We start from the raw sequence: 21243 nt of genomic DNA on the forward strand, positions 1-21243 counted from the left end.
AATGAAATTCTTTGAAATTATATTTGGTGCTAAGAAACCACAGAAGTGTAAGTCACATACCTCTACCATCTTTGAAAATCTTTCTCCATCGGGGGGGTTCTCAGATAGTAGCTGTGATTAGAAAGAATACACTAAGCTTTCAACAACTTTCTGCATCATAGGAGTGGTTTGTAGGCAGAGAACCAAGAAGTGTTTGTGGTCTTGTACCTGAGCTTAACTTTATCCTTATTTTCCTATTTGGGGCTGAAACAAAGAAAATTCTAAATTTCCATTTTTTTCAATCATAGGTTTGTTGCAGGTTGGACTTACTTGATAAACTGATTTTGTAGTGTCTTCAATCCATAGTGACTGTTCATCAGTTAAAACATAGTTTGAACTAGGGAACAAAATTAAAACACACCTGAGTTACAAGGAATGTGTATTTAATTTTAAAGTTGACTTGTGATTTTGAAAATACCAGGCATGTAAAGTATAACTTAATCCTACTGGAAACAGTGTCAAACATTACTGAGAACAGTCACAAATGAGAGAAAAGTCTTGCACATCATCCTTAAAGAGAATGAGTGCACGAGGATGGAAGGAATAAAACCTGCAGTTAACTGATCTAATGAGGAACAGTGATAAACGTTTCATAAGCTTAATGCAAGCCGAGCACCTCTGAGATGATGTAACCTATTCCTATACCGATGGACATTTAGGCAGACATGCAGTGTTCCTTTAAAACTCATTCAAAATACAGTGAGTAAGAAGCGAAAACCCCAGCATCACCAGCTGCTATTACCTGTTCTCCCTGGCACCGCGGCTCTGCAGCCGGCCCTGGACCTGCGGCAGCACCGTGCCCTCACTCGTTCCTCCTGGAACCCTCCCAGCACCCACGAGGACAAGGTGAAGACCGTGGCCACAAAGCTTGAGCTCAAACTCAAGTCTGACTCCCAGGTCCCCCTTTCTGTGCCCCACGCTAAGCCTTCCAAACAGAAGGCGTGACGACTGTAAGAGCGGCACGGAAGCCAGTGAGGACAGCACACGCAGAGCCCGCAGGCAGGAGTCGGTCCTTTACGTGGCCGAAACCGCTCGCTGCTTTGTGCATCTGCCACTGCCTCGAGCGTGCACCTCTGTGATGGGTCAAGAGGCGATGGATGGATAAGGCAGAGATCCTGAGGAGGTTCCAGGACTCCTCCCTGCTTCAGGCTTTCCTCCGTCCCTTTTGGGTCCGACGTTCCAAGGCTCGGCTTTGCGATGAAGGGGGGGTCCTCCGTCCCTTTTGGGTCCGACGTTCCAAGGCTCGGCTTGCGAATGAGGCCGGAGGAGTCGGTGAGTGCTGGCGCTGGCAGTGTGGGCGGGGACCTCCACCCACCAAGAGAAGGCGAAAAACTCAGGGGAGCCCTGGAACCTCCCAGAGATGTATTTAACACCTTGTCCTCAAAATAAATATCCTACACCTGAAAGCTCCCAGTGGCTGTTTGCTGTAAGAGACGCAATGAAGGGATAGAACCCTTATACAGAAAAAGAGCCCAATACGCAAGAAAAACGCCACGACCAAGTCCTTTCCCTTGTACCCGTTTAAAGACCCGTTACCGCCCTGGTTCGCTTACCTTTTGAACTTGACCTGCCCCTTGAGATACTGGAATAAAATGAGATACTGCAGCAGGATGTGTCGACGGAAGTTACTGTCGCTGAGCTGTAAATCCATCAACTACTCAAAAAACAAGCACATACACAAAACAATACATTAAGATCAGGCTGTGCCTAAAGGAACAGGTTATACAACTATAGAAACGGAAGATTCCAACTCAATCAAAAAATACTTGTCATGAGCTCAGTCCATAGGAAGTGTTGCTGCCAAAGCCCAAGGACAGAAAAGCAAAGGTGTCACTTAGGTTTTCTGGCCAACTGAGGACTTGAGGTTTCATGTTGGTGCTCCATCAGGACAAAATAAGACAGATATAAAAAAGAGCAGCTGCCGCTTTCCCAGATACATCCAGGCTAGAGCAGAGAGGTACATGCAGACCACAGCACTGCCCAGGCTGCCACCCATCAGTGTGGGCCCCGAAAAGGCCTGTGCCGGGGTTGTGAGCCACAGGAAGCAAGGAAACTTTAGGGAAGAGTCATCTGTGGCTGAGCAGGTTTTCTTTTTCAGGTTTTAAGAGAAAGTTATACCCTACTTTTACTATCAGAGAATATGAACTACAAAGACAATGAGGAAGCTCTTTTTCAACCACCCTGCATCTAGCTGGTTTATTGTAAGAAACATCCACTGATGAAAGAAAGTCGTTCTGATTATGTCAGTTCTGCCTTTATGACCTAAAGCAGGCACGGCAAGCCTTTTAGAGCTTTCAATGGTAACACGGCCAGGTGTGGCACATATGCCATAGGTTGGTCACCCTCCCTGACCTAGGGTACCAACAGGAAGCCACACTCTAGACGAATAACCAGGAAGATAATCCGAAGGCCCAGCCACTGGTTTCCAGTTCAGTGTCCCGAGTTCTGTGCCTCAGGGAAGCCATGGTGTACCTGTAACCAAACCACTTCACTCCCTGGCACCTTCCTTCAACTGAGCAATCCCTACAGGGTTCAGTCATCCCCATTTAAACAAAAAGACTGCCCTTCCAGTCGGCTTCCCCTCACCCTTAGGAACTGAGTATCAGACTCCTCTCCCACCCCAAATGGGCAGATGTGAATGGTGTGTGCTGGGGTACTGGAGTCTCCACAGAGGCCCTCAGTTCCTGGACTCCAACCCACCCCACTGCCAAGTCCCAAGTAAGAGCAGGTGACCACTCAGCCCCCGGCGCTGAAACAAGCTCACAAGTTCCTTCCCTTCCCCAGTCTCGCACTTGGTTGCTTCTGATACACCTAATGTGTGGGTCTTCATGAGACCCGAAGGCCCTCAACCTCTCTATTTTCTGCATATCTGAGAGTCCCATCCTGCTTCCATTAAAATCTTATTTCAGTCTACATAAAAGGTCAGGAAAAATTTTCCCAAAGGGCCAAACACTAAATATTTTTAGGCTCCGTAGGCTGAGAAGCACAAACTAGATACTATGTAGGCCCTTATGCAAAGGTTTAAAATGTCAATAAGCAAGCAAACAAAAGCAAGCAGTGGGCCAGATTTAGCTGTGGTCTGCCGAAACCAGGGTTCCTCCCGTCCAACTTCAACATTCCTGTCCCAGTTCTGTCCCTTCTGGTCACCACCATACTAAGGTTCTAATCTAGGCCGCAGGTGGAGGTGCTTGAGGGAATGCGCCAAATCGCACACCATTGTGCTCTTGTATCCAACTTAACTTTGTTCTTTAATATTTAATATTTTATTCAAGAGTCCTCTTCTGCCCACCAACTATTTTAAGCCTTTTCACTTACCACAAACCCTACCTACCACCCCTCCTCACTTGTATGTAGCTACCTCTGCTTTCAACAAGGTAGTTATGAAGTTGGAAGTCATTCAATTTCTTGGCCTCAATCTACAAATCTGCGGCACCCAAACCTGTTTCCTCATTTCTTTCTGTTACAGCATGTTCATGGCTAAAGGAAATCCACTCATCTGGACAAAGAGCTGCTCCTTCACTAACTGCCCTGCTTCCGTATCTTCTAACTCTGTCTTTCCAAACTCCCTTCATTAGCATTAAACACTTGTCTCTCAAAGACAACTACAACCTCCCCCTGCCCTCCCTTTAAAGCAAGGCTTCCGGAAAGAGTCAACTCAAGTTTTCTGTTTCCTGTTCGCCTCTCAATCTGTTCTTAGTTTTCCTGTTTACCGATTCATTGAGAATGTTTGTCAGGCTCACAGTGACTTTTTTATTAAATCCAGCAAACACTTTTTCCACTCCTCATTCTGTGATGCCCCTGGCTCCCATGAGTTCATGCTTCCCTAGTGTTTCCTGCTCTCGCTGTCCTCCCTTTTCCATGAACACATCCCCACCAGCTCTGCACCACCTCATGGGACCGAGCCAGGCCAGGCCAGGCCAGGACAGTCACGCGTGCACCACCAGTGGTTCAGAGCTGCCGGCAGCAAGATGCATGAGTGACAGCCTGCTTGTGTGTGTTCAATGGTGGTTTTTCTCTGGCTTCAGTTTAACCTCTCCTCTCCAATCCATACTCTGCTCCTTGGCTATCTCACACACTACAGCTTTACTTGCCACTTAAAATCCGATGCCCCAAATCCGGACTGTCAACTTAGATGTCATTCTACATCTGTACTTGAATGTTCAGCTGACACCTGACAGATTCCATGAACAAAAATCAAAGACTCTGATCTTCCTCACAAAACCTATTCTTTTGCAGGGCTTGCTAATGCAGCGAGAGGCTCCACCATTTACCCATTTGCCTAAGTAATTCTAGGAAGGCTTCCCGGAGGAGGCAGTGTCTAAATGAAAAACAAGAGTAGCAAACCTAAAGCTGAAGAGTCGGTGAGAAGAAATTAACTGGAGGAAGAAAGAAAAAAGGGGGTGAGTCAAATAAGAAACTGGTCCATCAAAAGGACCTACCTACGAAGTCTGAGTGGAGACATGAAAACCAGGCTGGACGTGATCACACTGGCTAGGCACTGTTTATTAACTCTATATCCACCTCTGTAAGTCCCTTCATCTCACAGATTTTGTTAGGAGATGCTTTTTTCAATGAAACAGTGAATTCGAACAGCAGCCAAGACAACACTGAATCAGGGCCAAGAAGGAGTTTGTCAGATCATGAAGCTAAGTGCTTCACGTTACACTTGAGGAAGGTGGACCTGGAGAAGATTAAACTACCTACACAGGTTTATAAAGCCAACAAGGCAGACCCGAGACTGCAACCAACATGCATAACTGCCTTTTACAACACATACTCCTAGTCTCACTTTCTTTGGTATTTTATTAAAGTAGACCATTTACAGCACATCATGGTCAAATATTTCTTTGTAAATGTCTCTGTTCCTTGAACAAGGGCTTTTTGAAATATTCCTGGCATAATTAAAGCAAAATATGAAGTCTTCTGGTTCCATGAATTTAATATAAAATGCTTTAAAAATCTAGGGTACAAAAATATTCAGAATAATTTCATTATTAAAATCTCATTGACTGTTATTAACACATCATCTGAGGTCAAATCATTCAAATTTTAAATTACAAAATATTTCAAATGTTCAAAAAGACAGTTGAGCAACCCTAATCCGGTTAGATCTCAAATCCTAACACTTTACTTGTTTTACATCTGTTAAATTGGTAACAGAAAGTTGAGGCTCTCTATATAATTTCTCTACTCCTACCTGCACCCCTTCACTACAACAGGAGCCTGCACTATCATGTAATGGCTGGTAGGGTTCTTATGCATTAACACATATGAAGCGCCTGGAAATAAGACGTATTTTGCCTGTTTTCCACTTTACATTATATTCATTATTCTGTAATTTGCTATTTTCACAATACTAGGTCTGAAATTTACCCACATCAATACAGGTAGCTCAGTTTAGGGGACTGGCAAATTTTTTGTTTAAAACCAGTCAGTACATAACTGGCTTTGTGGATTGTATCGTCTCTATCACAACTGCCCACCTCTGCTTTTGTACTGCAAGAGCAGCCAGAGATAACCTGTGAATGAGGGAGCACAGCCATGGTCCAATAAAATGTGTATTAGCTTTGCCAATCACCGCTGCAGTTCATGCACTGTCATTGCTTTACAGATCTGCCTTGTATACACTGACCACCCACCCAGTCTCCTGCTTACGAATGCTAAGGCTGCTTCCAAGCTTTCACTTACAAACCTCATTTACCATGTATTTTTCAATTTAATGGGAATACTTTTAAAAGTCTAACAATTATGTATATCTGCCATAGGTTTTCATCAATTGCCTTTACCAGTTTAAGAGAAATTCTCTTCTACTTCTGAGTTCTGTCATATTAGATTTCATTGAATTTTCTTGGTATTTCACTGAGAGGAAGGAACATTTTATTTTATTTTCTGGGTACCAGGGATCGAACTTGGGACCCTGCACTTGCGAGGCAGGTGGTGGAACCACGGAGTGGCCTCCCCAGCCCAGGAACATCTTTACTCTATTGGTAATTTGGCATTATAGTAACCTTTCCAATGAACCACACATTCCTACAGGATAATTCCTTTGAAATCTCTATCTAAAATTATTTTTTAAAAAGCAACTTCCATTGATTATTGAATATTAAAAACATTTTATTTTTATTTCTATAAAGGAGACTGATATATATTTTCCCCATTTCATCTTTATATTTTTTAAACTTACATTTTTATACAATGAACTGGGCTGATTCTCTTCTTTCAAATTTCTGAAAATCTTCATTTAGACCAAGAATTATTCTTTGAAGTGCTGGTAATATATGCCCCAAAACTTCTGGGCCTGATGTAATTTTTACTACTATTTCTTCAATGATTATTCATTGGTTTTCTACTTATGATGTGTTCTGTAAAATTTGTTTGTTCTATTCCAATAATTTATTTTTGTTTTTTTTAAGTTTATTTTGTATTCTTCCAGGTTCTTAAGTTCAATTTGTCCCTCTTTCTTGCTATAGTTTTCCTTTTATGTCTGACTTTGTTACCTTCACTTCTGACATAATACTTCCCTGTAATTTTGTTATTCAATATTTAGGACAAATTCTACTCTGGTTTCTTCTTTAACTCCTAGGGTATGTATTTTTATGTTTCCATACTGGCTTCCTTTGAAACTATACTTCCTGCAATTCTAATGTAGTTCTAATTTAGTGACACCATGAGCAGAGGATATTGTGATGATATGCAAGCTTTGAAATTTGCTGAGACTTCCCCCTAGAGCTATCAAATTTTGTGAATGTTCTACGTATATGGAGAAAACAATGTTACTTATATTTGTATGGGTTTCCATGTGTAAGCTTAATATCTGTATTGTCAACAGCTTCTATGAATCTTTAATCTTCCTAATGCATCTTTTTTCTTTTTGAGACAGGGTCTCACTATATAGTTTAGGCTGGCCTTGAACTCAATGATCCGCCTGCCTCAGCCTCCCCAGTGCTGGGATTACAGGTGTGTGACACCACACCCAGCTTAATCCATCACTTTTTGATGGAAGCCCCTAAAAATATCTCAATTGTGAAAATTTCAACTTCTTATCATTTTACAAATTCTTGCCTAATATATTTTGAGGACACATTATTAAATATATATATAAGTTCACAGTATCTTCTTAGTGGTTCCTTCCCTTTTTATGTGGTGGATTTTAAAATCTTATTTATGCATTTTACTTTGATTTTTTCTTGTTATACAGTTTTCTTTTTAACTGGTATTACCATGAATGTCTCTTTCCATCCCACACTCTCACTGTGGAAGTAAATTATCACGTGCTCCATATTGCATTTGTTAAATTTCTCTTGCATTCTTTTCCACATGAATTTTAAGGTTCTTAGGTATGGTGAATTACATGGTATTTCCTAAATACAGGCAATTACATTGTTACCTAACACGTAGGATTATTTAAGGATAAATATGGATGAAAAAAATGTTTTGACTACGTAACAAATGTCTATACACTGGTTTTCATAAAACCCCAACAATGGTGCAATTTATATCTCTGCTACAGAACACTCCTCTCTAATAAAGCAAATGCATAATAATAAAGCATCAATCTTACACTCCAATGTAGAGATTTCTGTGACAATGTCTAATCCTGTTGTTTTCTACTATTAAAATGTCGTTAAAAATATTATTTATACCAAGGCAAAAAAAAAAAATTTGACGTTCAGAGTTTTGAACTGAATATCGTATCTTGAGAAATATAACTTGACTGTTAACTAGTGCACAATTCTTGCTATTTTATAATTAGTTTTGCCTAGATATTATTTATATTGACACCACAGTTTTCTTGTTTTTGCTGTTTTGTTTTTGATGGCATCAGGGACCAAACCCTGAAATCAACCCATGCTAGACAAGCGCTCTCTCACTGTGCTGAATTTCCAGACTTAATACTTCAGCTCTTTGAAAGATAGGAATCTTTAAGATTTCTTTGCTAAGGAAGGAGCTTTGCAATTTTATTTTGCTCTTCTACACAGGGTAAAATGAAAGCTTTCAATTCTTTATTCAACCAAAGGGTTTAAATGCTATTTCATTTAATAAATATGGCTGGGGTTTTTAAAAACTCTGATCTGATCCTCTGTGCTGTTCAGTATATTAGATCTGTTTATACATGTGGTTTCGGATATACTTATTTTTACCCCTCGTATGTTCCTCTGTCCCCCTTTCTTGCCATCTGCTGGATTTATAAGGCCGTCTAGATTCCCTCCTGCCTTCCTTTGGATCTCCTCGAGAGATCAAAGTTGGGGAACTAGGTTTTCCTTTTGGTGGTTACTCTTTTAACATACATGCAAAATCTGCAGTCCCCTTTCTTTTTCCTGAAGATTACAAGGAATGCAGTGAGTTTGAATTATTCATTAAACACCTATACTTTCTCCTCCCATGTCGTTACTGTTATCTAGTTAAGTTCCACATTAATTTTAAAAATCACTTGCTATGATTAGTCAATAGTAAATGTTACGTTTTTCCATTTTTGTGCTCACCACTGCTTTCTGTATCCCACTCCTTAACAGATTCAATTTCCTTCTTCCTGAAAAACATCTTTTAGTAGTTTTTTCAAAATGAGGCTCCTGAAGTTTTCCCATCCTTAAATGTCTCCTACACCCTCCCTTGATTGTGTTTCAGTAGGTATGAAATTCTAGAATTTTCCCCCCAGCACTTTAATACTTCTCCAGTCTTCTGGGATTGATGGCTCATTAAGAATCCAAATCTGCTACAACCAGCTGCTCATTCCCAATATAGCGTCCTTCCCCCTGCTTTGGTGGCTGTCACTGCCAGTTACAACATGGTGTACTGCAGTATGAATTTAGCTTTATTCTGCTTGCTAACTGTAGCATACTTTCAATCTGAGGACTTGGGACTTCAAATCTTTGAAGATAGTTTCTAGGTCTTTTCTTGTTCTCTGAAACTCTTAATAAGCAGATGCTGGAATTTCTATTACAAGACTTTTAAATGCTCTTTAGCTTAAAAAAAAAAATTTGTCTCTGCACTGCATTCTGAAGTTCACACTATCTTCAGTTCACCAGTTCTCTGTGTCCAGCCTACAGCTGAATCCCATGTGTTGTCCACGGATTTCAATGAACATAATTTCCCATTTCCAAGATTCGCAAGTAGTGGCTATGTTCAATTGTCTGACTGCATTTCTGCTTGCATCTGTTTCCTGATCTCTTGTTCTTTTTTGATGAATGCTATTTCAATAATTGTAAGTATCCAAAATATTTATAAAGTCTTGGCCAGGCTGTGTATTTCACCTGCAACAAACTCATGTACAGCACAACAGTTGATTTAGCTGGTAATCTTTCACTGGATTTCTTTATAGATTTTGGAATTTTAATTTATCAGTTTTGAGAATCAGGTTTTCGTGGGGGTTGCTGGCTCACATTCTTTCTTTCTGTGTACACCATTCCCTCCCTAGCAGCTCTGCTCTGCTTCCACCAGGGCCGCGGGCCCAGGTCTGCACGAAGTCTTACAACTGGAGCAGCTTTTCATGCAGTTACAGGCACTATCACAGACCCAGTGACCGAGTGGGCAGAAGGACACAAAGATGCATTTTCCTATTCCTGGAGCTATATTTCCTATAAAACCACAGCCCTTGGCAGACGCTTGGTAATACTTTTCTTAGTTTCTTTTCAAAAGTGGCTACAATTCCATCCCAGACCCCAGCTGCAATTGGCAAATCTGGCTCTGTCCCGGCTCCACATCTGGGCTGTTACAGCCAAACTGCTGGTGACACTGCCTGTTCTGGACAGAACCTGACAGGCCACAGCTTCAATTTTGACCCTCACTCAGCATTTATGGCCCATGAAGATCTTTGTTTCTCGAAGCCCAGCTTTGTCTCTTTTTATTTTGCCTGTCACCGCTATGTGTTTACAGCAAAGAGTGTGAGTTTAAACCTAAACTCAATGTGCTGTATTGACCAAAAACTGTATACCATCCCTTAGCATTGTATTTGAACTTATTGTAATGTATAAATAAGAGTAACGGGGAACTTTCAAACCTTTTGTTTGTACCTAAATAAATTACAAAATATTTTCATAAATGCAAATTAAATGTAAGATTAAATTTAAAATCTGTACAGTTGAAATTAAGCTGCATTTATTCTTTTTTTTCTTTTTTTTTTTGAGACAGGGTCTCACTATGTAGTCGAGACTGACCTGGAATTCACTATGTAGCCCAGGCTGGTCTCGAACTCACAGCGATCCTCCTGCCTCAGCCTCCCAAGTGCTGGGATTACAGGCATACGCCACCATGCCCGGCAAGCTGCATTTATTCTAAAGTGACTCTACAAAACAGACCCAATAGAGAACAACCTCTTTTGTCTTTGAAATCAAATTACTCCTAGTTATCCAAGGGAAAAAAAGTAATATTTATCAACTATAACCAAAAGTACAGTAAGAAACATTTCTATTGAACCTAAGACTATCAGCTAAAAGGAAAAAAACAAAAAACACTTCTAATTATGCTTAGTGAAAGAGTTAATACCTTTTCACTTGTTAAGAATTTTGCAAAATATACATGTTCGCCTCCAGTTTTCAGTTCTTCCATCTTTTTCCTGGAGGCCTGAGTGTCATCTAATTTATAACTCTTAAAAACAGCTAAAACTTCTTCAGAATACTGCAAAGTAAAAATATCAGTTAGTTTTATTTGGCATTGTTACCAAAAATTTGTTTAATGTTTTTCTGTACCAAATACTTAGAATTTATTACACATATATGTATAATGGAAATGGGGATAAAAACTATTTTAAATGAGATTTCATGGTATTGTGAAAATAGAAATAAACTTCCTCCTGAAGAAACACGATTTCTTCTGAAGTTTGTGTGAGGGGCAAACAGTAAAAGGAGTGCTTCTGGAGTACAATCATCCCTTGGCACCTGGAGAGGACAGGGGTGAGGGCCTTGTCCCAGCCTGTGGAACCCATATCTAAGGATACCTAAGTCCCTGAAACACAGTGGCATACTACCGGCATATAGGTATACACAGCCTTCTGTGTACTTTGAATCACCGCTCCATTACTTACAACATCCAATAAAATGTAAATGCTATGCAAATAGTTTTTATGCTGTATTGTTCAGGGAATAAGAAAAAAGCCTGTGTATGTTCAGCATGTATATAATTTTTCACCCATTTTTAATCTGTAGCTGGTTGAATCCACAGGTGTGGCTCCTGCTGATATATGGAGGGCTGAATGAGCACAGAAATTTATCAGTGAAATTACTGAAAACTCTCACACATTTCTCATGGAGAAATGTGACCAAACAGAACAAGGATGTCAAATTCTGTTCAACTGGAAGATGATTCCTTATAACTTTAATTTAAATTTGGATGGCACCCCTCTTCTAAACTGTATATAAAATAAGAATTATTAAAAATAATATAGAATATACACTATGTTACTTAAGAGCTACCTATTTATCCTGGATTTTGATTATGATGATGATGGACAAATGAATTTAAAAAAAAAAAGAAAAAAGGAAATACAATTATGTGAAACAGGTTTGGCAAACATTTTCTGAAAAGAACCAGACCTGGTAAATATTTGAGACTTTAAGCCAGGTGTGGTGACATACACCTGTAGTCCTAGCACTCAGGAGGCTGAGGCAGGAGGAACACTGTGAGTTCAAGGCCAGCCTTTCAAAGTCAGCCTGAACTACATAGCAAGAGCCTGTCTTAACAACAACAACAACGACAAAAAAAAAGAAAAAAGAAAAAAAGAAAAAGAAAATAAAATTGAGGTTTTGTGGCCCATATAGCATCCATAGCAACTATTCAACACTGCCCTTAAATCATGGAAACTACCACAGATAAATGAAAGGTCATGGCTGCATTACAGTATACACCTTTTTATAAAGCAATAGGCTGATCTGCCCCAAGGCCATAAATTCAACACTATGGATTTAACACTGTATTCTTTTTTAGAATAGGTAAAATAATTTTATATAATTTTATACAGAATACACTCTGGGAGGCTAAGGTAAAAGGCCTATAAGTTCACATCCAGCCTGGAAATAAGCAAGACCTTATCTCAAAATGAAAAAATTTTTTAGAAAGGGCTGGGGATGTAGTTGAGTGTGAAGGCTTTGGGTTCAAGCTCCAGTACCAAGGAAAAGAAAAAAAAATGGTAAAATGTCCTCAGCAAAACAACTATTAACTTATACTGATAACAATCATTATATTTAAAAAAACCCTCAAGGTTTTAGTTTTAATATTTAATTTTCCAACTTATTTGTAAAAGCAGTGGTTTAAATATTAGTCTACAATCTATCTGCTGTATCTTACAAAAATAACTGATACAAAATTCTATAGTGAAAAGTATTCTGGACCAGAGTTAAGATTTAGCCCTGCCACTAACTGTAAATAATTGGGCTTTTAATAGTCTATGACTGGCACCTCACCTTGAGAAAAGTTTTCCATGAAATCTTCTCATAGCATTGCACTGGGTTCCTGAAGTAATCCTGAAGTGACCAGAATTTTCTATACAAGTTGTAATCAATCGGAATGGAGCTAATAAAATAAATATAATATTAAATCACTTAAATTCCTTTACTAATATGTAAATTTTGGGGGATCACAAATCATTCTTAGAAGCTCATGGGTAAAAAAAAAAAACAAAAAAAATAAAACTCATGAAAGCCATGGTCAGCCACAGTCATCTGCCCCAGAAAAGTGCACATTCACAAATAATTATGTAAACTTTTATATCACTTGAGAATAATCAGAGATTTCCACAGACCCTCTTCATCTGTACTAGTGGAGATCCTGAGCTCTGGCTGGACACAGGATTATACAGAATTAAGGGCTACACTCCTTGGCCTCTCCTGCCACTAGGCATGACCATGACATGAAATTGCTGGAAGTAGAAGTCACGTGTGTAACCACTGAGCCTTGTTTTACCATATGCCTTTTCCCCATCCTGCTAGCTCAAATGCAGACGTGAGGTGAGCCAGCTTGCCCTTCAGGAAAAAAGGTAACATCAGAGAATGGTATAATAAAAAGACAGAAGAAATCTGGGTCACTGAATACACCCTGCCAGCCCTGGACTGCCTGTCTCCAAACTCTGACATGAGAAAGAAATCAATTTCTATGTTGTCTAAACCAATGTTAAGTTTCAATCCGTGTTGAATGCCAGAGGTTATATCTTAACTAAAACACTAAGAAGCCTAGTACAAGACAAATATATAAGGTACCAATCAATTAGCAGCACAAAATAAGGCCTTTCTCTAGGGACTTTATTAATTCAACTTCTAATCTGGCTACATTACAAATCTATGACGTCAGTAAATATTCTTTTAATTTTTAAACTTACAAGTAATTATTACATTGTAAAATGTTCCAGTTTTTGATGTTAAAGCAAAAATCTCGGGCTTTTTAATCCAAGAAATTGTTTAGTAAAATCTTCTGTATCATTCAAAATGCAAGGGGCCAGGGATTTGGCTCAGTGGTTCAGCTGCCTGCCTCACAAATGCAAGGGCCTGAGTTGAATCCCTGCTACCACAAAAAAAAATAGTCAATAAAATCTTTTAATATTACCCATATCAAAAATGCTGAGCTATCATCTACTTCATACTTTCAAATGGCCACAAAAATGTTCAACATCATCTCATAAAATTAAGTTTAAACACAGTTGTGTAGGAGGAACTCCCTCTATTCTTCAAAAATACTGCAAACCTTAACAAGTGACTCTATGTGTTAAGAGTCAGCAAGTTCCCTCAGCTGCATGCCCGCACATATGTTCCAAGTAAGATTATAATTTTCTATGGGAAGCAGAAAGTTGGTTTAGTCATCCACAACAGTACCACGATCTTTAGTCCTGCATTCAGTACTCTGGCCAAGAAAACAAAGTTATGTTCAGCTTTAAACTTTCCATTTTATTTGGATAGATACCATTAAAATTACGTTTTTTTTGTTTGTTTGTTTTTTGTTTTCTTTGATGCTTAGGGCATGCCAGGGAAAATATTATAATACTTTTTAAAGGATTATACTAACATAAAATAAAGTGAGCATAATTTTTACCACATACTTTCTAAGTTTTTTGAGGAGGGGCTGCAGGAGTTGATGTATTAAAGACTGAAAAATGTTTTAGTTTCTTTGTATATAAGAGATTAGAGTGGAGAAGTATAAAATAAACTCCCAGTCTGAAATATTTTCTATTAAAGTAGGTGACTGAAGAGAAAAACAAAGAGAAAATATTTTATTTTAGTAAAACACAGAAGCATGTTTGACAAGTCTCCCCTACAAGACAGACTAGCATTAAGGTCACTAGGTATTCAAAGTATCATGAAATATCTTTTTAAAGAATAATTGTATTGCGCTGGGGATTTAGCTTAGTGGCACTGTGCCTGCCTTGCAAGCACAAGGTCCTGAGTTCCATTCACTGGTACCTCAAAAAAAAAGAAAAAAAAAAGAATTGCATTAAATCTATAGAAACTAGCATTTTAATTAAAAAAATAGATAAAGTTAGATATTGTTTATCTCCTATTCCCACTTATGACAAAATTAACTATCTATTTTGCAGACCACGGAACTGCTGAGCTAGATCCCCGGCCCCGATCATTAACTATCTAGAGAAAAAGCTGTGAACTTGGAATTAACCAAAAAAGCCTTTGGTCTGTAAGTAACAGTGTTCATAAAATTCATGCACTTTATTTTATTAAAAGAGGTTCAACATTCTGCTTACTAGTTCACTTGGATTTCAACAACTCTGAATTATGAGTAACTTCTGGTAAATAATTTAGCTAGCCTAATTTTGATTTTAAAAACGCTAACTTTGCTACAGCAATACCTACTAGTATCTGAAGCATGTGGGCCCGCTTCATGTCAATACAAAGGACACTAACAATTTTTAATAGGTTAATATCTAGCTCCTGCTACAAGTTGGTGTAGCTGAAACAATCTTATAGGCATGTTAACATTAACTGTTACTAAACCTTTTCCCAGGAACAATTCTGAAAACAGGAACAATTATTTGAATATCAGCCCCTCACTGGTGTGATAGGATTTTCTATGGGTCAAGTTAAAAAAAGAAAAAAAAAAGCCATAGAAAGAACAATTTCCAAAACATAGAAATTGAAAAGGAAAAAAACACTACACAAATTACGTTTGCCCATGAAATAATACCAAGAACTAATGTTTGCAGGGTTCTACACATTTAAGAAAAAATATGTTGGGCTGGGGATTTAGCTCAGTGGTTCGGTGGCCTGCCTTGCAAGCGCCAAGGACCCGAGTTCAATCCCTGGTACCACAAAAAAACAAAAACAAAAAAAAAAAAGTGCTCACTTTGGCAGCACATATACTAAAAATATTTTTGAAACAAAACTGCTTGTGAAGAGCATATGTATATATACACACACACACACACAAATAGTTTACGTCTAATTTAATGCATGATACCACTAACAATTTTTTTTTTTTTTTTTTTCCCTGGTACCGGGGATTAAACTGAGGTCCTTGTGCTTGCAAGGCAGGCGGCAGAACCACTGAGCTAAATCCCCAGCTACCACTAACAATCTTATCCCAAACAGTAATTATATCATCTCCTGTCTATAAAGGCCCCTGATCTCTTAATTGGTGTGGTGTGTCTTTGAGGGACCTCACAGAATCCATTAAATCAAATCAATTAACTGTGTGTATGTGTGGTGCTGGGGCCACATTCTGGGCCTTGTGCCTGCCAGACAAGCACTCTACCACTGAGCTACACCCCATGCCCAGAATTAATTTTAAAGTACAGTGGTATTCATATATTTGGTAATTTTTTTTTTACCTTACACTTGCCAGGCAGGCACTGTGTTGCTGAGCTACATCCCTGGCCCCTAGTTGGGTTTTTTTCAAGAGTTGAAGCGCTAGTTTTGATAAATCTCCCTGTCCCGCCCTCTATGGATATATATTCTCTATGAGATGCTGTCCCTCTTCCCCTTCATGGTTAAATAAACCTCTTGAAAGCATTTTCTATACTCCATGCCACCACTTCCTTACTTGCCTCTCATTCCTCAACCACTGCAATTTACCTTCCATCTTCCCCATTCCCCATCAACGCTGGGGCTATTTATCCACACAAGCATTATGTAACAAATTCAAAATGAGTCACTCTCTTAAGACAGAACCTCTAACCAGGGCCAGGTGACTGTGACTGTCGTTCTAGCTACTGGGGAGACAGAGGCAGTTGGGTTTCTTGAGCCCAGGAATTCAAGGCTGGTTTGGGCAACACAGAGACCCTACCTCAAAAAACAACACAAAAAAAATCTCTTGGAACTTAAACTAAAACACTCCTGGTAACTATTTTAACCAAAATATAAAAACCTGATATATTTTTTTAGCTGTCGAGCTATTTTGTAGGACCTTCATAGTGAAATTTTATTATAAAATTTCCTAGTGTATTTGACCCAAATCTGAAGTGGACTTCATATTGTAGATACATAGCTATGTGCTCTATTTTACAAATTACATTGTCTCAGACCATCAGTAATGTACAGATGCTCACAAAGTAATTCCCAATAAATTTTCTTTCTCTGCACAGGCAGTGTGCTGGGTCCTATTTAACAGATTTTCCTGCAGCTTGGACTTGTTGACAATGAGAAAAAGAAATGTATTGTCTTGAAAGGCACAGGCAGAACTGACTTAGCAGTGTCTTTGAGGCTGTTTCCACTCCAATGACCCCACTATGTTTGAATCCTTACCTTAAACCAGTGCCCCTCTGTCAGACCTTAAAAACCTCCTCTATCCATAATGTACATGAATAGCTCTCTAACGACCAGGAAGTCCTGGAGCGAAACCTGCAGTCACACTATTTCTAGATGTTTCTTAGGGGCATACCAGTTTGAATGTGAAATCTGGGGTGACAAGAAGACATCTTCCCATGCAGATACAGTATCCCCTCTTGATCTTGTGGGTAGTAGTAATGGGAAATTCTTTCAATTGATAACTGACTCATATCATGTATATGACAGTGCTAGTGAAATCCAATTCTTCACATCTTCCCTGTTCTCTTTCTCACTGCTCCTAAGTATCACTGTTAGTAGGAAATTATTTGGCAAGCAGGCTCAGGGATGTAGAGAATGAGAAAAGATACAATGATAAGAGTAAAGAGGAGAGAGGAGGGAAAGGTAACTTCTTATTTCTTCTACCTCATTAAAGTCAGTCCAATACCTCCCCTTTTTCTTTTGGCTTTTTGAGACAAAGTCTCACTGTGTAACACAGGCTGGCCTTGAATTGACTCGTGGCAATCCTCCTGCCTCAGATTCCCAAGTGCTGGGATTACAGGTGTATACCGCATGTCCAACCCCACTCCCTTTAAAGGAAGGGAAAAGGGAAGTGCTCACCCCTAAGGTTGTTGGCTGGCTTTTCAAATACAAGGATTTTGCATGAGATAGGCTGTGTAAACTGTGAACCACCTGTACATAATATGGAAACCAAATTATGTTCATTAGCGATTTAGGATTTATTAAGTCATATAGATAACAGCTATATATAAGAGAAATGTGTAAGCATAATTTCCTTGTCTATATCTTCACTCCCGCACTTAGTCACTAAATGATTATCTCTGTGCATCAAGAAATCTTTTTCATTCTTTTCTTTTTTGGTGGGGATTGTATCCAGTGCTACCACTGAGCTACTACCCTAGCCTTTTTTTGTTTTGTTTTGTTTTGTTTTGTTTTATTTTTGGTACCAGGGATCAAATTCCGGCCCTTGCGCTTGCGAGGCAGGCAGCAGAACCACTGAGATAAATCCCCGGCGCTCCTAGCCTTTTCTGAGACAGGGTCTTGCTAAATTGTCCAGACTCACCTCAAACTTGCAATCTTCTTGCCTCAGCCTCCTGAGTACTGGAACCACAGGCACACACCACCATGCCCAGCAATAAAATCTTAAGCTCTGAAAACTCACCAAGTTGTCGGTGCTTCATCGTCTCCCATTTCACCTTCTTCTACATCCATTCCTTCTTCTCTGTCCTCAGTGTGCTAAATTTTAAAAATGGACAGTCCATCATGAAGTGGTCATCAGGCTAGAAAAGAGTTTATACACTGCTAGGCAAACATGACTGGAGAAGCCAAGCTACAGTCACTACCCAGACCTATACTCTTTCAGGCAATGGGAACCGTACGCAACAGGGACCCAAGAACTCAGAGCAGTGTGGCAGTCACAAAGCAGTCACGAAGACATAGCAGAAAATTTTAAACCAATTATTACTCAAAACAGGGACAAGAGATTCTCTGGGAACAAAAGGCCCATGGGTAAATGTTTTGGAAATACACTGAGTGACAAAGATGACTCAGTGGTAAACTGGGAAAGTAGCATGAGAAGGCAATTCACAGAAGAAACAAACTCCATTAACATAGTTAAATTCTTTAACTCCAATCATAATCAAGAAATTAAATTAAAACAAAGACGATTTAAAGCATTTACATCAGCTAAGCAAAGATTTCATAAAACTGCTAATTCCCAGGGTTGTAGGAGGTCACGGGGAAATGGCGGGGCGGGGGGGGGTGGATTCTCCACCTGCTGCTGGTTGCCAGCAGCACAAGTCAGAGTAAATGCCTGCAGCTGTTATGAGGCAAGAGCGAGCAACACTTAGACAATACATTTATTTTGACTAAATAAATTTGCCCCTAAGAAGACAACTAGTATAATTTAGCAAAGATAACTACAATATTCATTGTAATGCTGTTAATAATTTTTCACTAATAGAGATGACCCAAACATCTGATATCAAAGTCTTATCATGAGCTGAGACAAGACTGCAAGTTCAAGCCCAGCTGGGCAACTAAGCAAGTCCTTGTCTCAAATATAAAATTAAAAAAGGAGGCCAGGGATTTAGCTCAGTGGTTCTGCCGTTTGCTTCGCAAGCACAAAGTCCCAAGCTTGATTCCCGGCACCAAAAATAAATAAATAAATAAATAAATAAACAGACGAATAAATAAAAAAATTAAATTAAAAAAGGGTTGGGATTCAGTTTAGTGGGAAGGCTCTAGGTTCAAAACTCAGTATTGCATTATAACAAAAACTGAAATCAAACTATACTGATGCAGAAATACATTAGTTAAAAGAAGAAAATAATTTTAAGAGTAGTAACTATTGTATAACCTTATTTGGGAGAAAAAACATACATTTGTACAAATACTCAAAAAGTCCTGTAAGGTCAGACCGAGTATCAAAATTGGCTACAGAAATAATATATATTTCATGTAAAAATTCAATTTTCAAAACAGAAAGAACAGTTACCCCATAATCTATCTTATGATTACAACTATTAAAATACTGAATACAGGGTCAGGGATGTAGCTCAGTGGTACAGCACCTGCCTAGTACATATGAGCTCCTAGGTTTAATCCTAGCACCACAAAAAACAAACAAAATTAAAATACTAAGTATAGTTACTCCATTACCTACTATAACCTACCTTCAATTATAGAATAGCTATACTTTCTATTTTTAAATAGTCTGGATTTTTTTACATAGACTACGTATTTCTATAAATTAGAAGTGTTTCCAAATTTTCAATGACTTAAAAGGCCCATTCACTTGAATTATCTCAGCCACAGACATATATCCTGGGAGAAGAAGATTTTGAATCTGCCTCACCTTCTGACCCAAGGTGCTTTCTTGCTCATTGGTATTGAAAACAGTGACATTTTCCAGATTAAACTGGCTTTGTAAGTTCAGACCTAGATAAAAAAAAAGTTTTGAGAGTAAATCCACTGACAGCTAAACTCATGTAAGAATATAACTGTGCCACACTGTATAACCCAAACACAAAAAAAGCTAAGTCCAAAATTAAACTAAAGATCAAATCAGAAATACCACATGATTTTTCAAATACTTTCTAAAATTAATTTATCGGAAGTGCTTTTAGACTACCCAAAAATGTCTCAACTATGATATTAATCATTTTTATTTAGAACTATTCAATAACAATTCCACACAATACAATATAATTTATAATTTTGCCAAAGAATAAATATAAAGTACAACAGTCAAACAGTGAGGATGTATAAAAGAAGTTTATTCTGATTATTCAGGGCCAAGTTCATTACTGTCAGAGAAAGAAGTTAAAAATAAGCAGATCCATTGAAGCTGAATTCAATTTAAGAGGTATCTATAAGATCTCATGGTTTTTGTTGCTGTTTAATATATATATATATATATATAGAGAGAGAGAGAGAGAGAGAGAGAGAGAGAGAAAGAGAGAAACACAGGTGTATATGGATGTGTGGGTCAGAATATACCCCTCTTTCCTACCTCTGTATGTTGAAGCCTTAAGGCAGTGATTTTCCAGCAGCTAGGGCCCAAACCTGAGCTCTATCATTCTTTTTTTTTCCTGGTGGTACCGGAGATTGAACTCAGGACCTTGTGCTTGCAAGGCAGACATTGGCACCACTGAGGTAAATCCCTGGCCCTCTATCATTCTTTTTTTAGGGTACTGGGGATGAACTTGGGTCCTTGTGCTTGCAGGGCAGGCAGCGGAACCACTAAGCTAAATCCCCAGCCCTTATCATTGTTAAATAAAAAGAACTATGCTCTTTGGAAAAATAGGTGATACCAGGGCCCAAGGAGGAAAAATACAAGATGAATCTGGAGAATTTCATCTGAATAAAATCTAGAAGAGCTCCCAATGACCAAAATGGGAGCAATTTGAGCAACAAAATAAAAATATATGGGAGTATAGCCCAAAGAAAAAAACAAATATCCATGAACCGATGTAAGTGAAGAGACAACTCTCCCTTATGAAGAATCTCTATTAAAAAATGTAGAAGGGCCAGGGATTTAGCTCAGTGGTTCCAGTGCCTGGCTCACAAACTCAAGGACCCAAGTTCAATCCCCAGTACCATTAAAAAAAAAAAAAAAAAGTACAAGACACAAAAATGAGAGAAAATCATCACTGTAATTACAACACCTTAATAAATAGTAACTGCAGATTAAATCCACTGATAATCTTTATTTGTATATTTGCAGTGCTGGGAATTGAATTCAAAGCCTCATGCAAGTAAGCAAGTGCTTGGAGACTGAACTACGCCCCCTAATCCTTTTGAGACAGTCTCAGAGTTTCCAGCCTGGCTTTGAGCTTACAATCCTCCTGCCTCTGCCTCCCCAGTATCTGTGATTATAGGCATGCACTACCAGTTAAAATCTACTCAAAATACTAACAATTATCAAGCAAAGATTTAAAGGTCAAGAATATCTATATAGCCTCAACAACTCTCCTTCTTTAATATT

The 21243-nt window shown here is 38.7% G+C and overlaps 1 protein-coding gene across 1 annotated transcript in view; it reads right to left on the minus strand.

The window, feature by feature from the left end:
• Nucleotides 1-21243, minus strand: part of Thoc1 (THO complex 1) — a gene marked incomplete at its 5' end in the record, with an annotated part of 40874 nt that overhangs the window by 8324 nt on the left and 11307 nt on the right. Inside the window, 7 exons of the mRNA XM_033757415.1 lie at nucleotides 61-111; nucleotides 310-376; nucleotides 1593-1693; nucleotides 10522-10653; nucleotides 12435-12543; nucleotides 17917-17990; nucleotides 19612-19694. Coding sequence (XP_033613306.1) covers nucleotides 61-111; nucleotides 310-376; nucleotides 1593-1693; nucleotides 10522-10653; nucleotides 12435-12543; nucleotides 17917-17990; nucleotides 19612-19694 — 617 coding nt within the window. The remainder of the gene's footprint in view (nucleotides 1-60; nucleotides 112-309; nucleotides 377-1592; nucleotides 1694-10521; nucleotides 10654-12434; nucleotides 12544-17916; nucleotides 17991-19611; nucleotides 19695-21243) is intronic.

Source organism: Fukomys damarensis, unplaced genomic scaffold (genome assembly GCF_012274545.1).
Source record: "Fukomys damarensis isolate Sample0158 unplaced genomic scaffold, DMR_v1.0_HiC HiC_scaffold_30, whole genome shotgun sequence".
Taxonomy (NCBI): domain Eukaryota; kingdom Metazoa; phylum Chordata; class Mammalia; order Rodentia; family Bathyergidae; genus Fukomys; species Fukomys damarensis.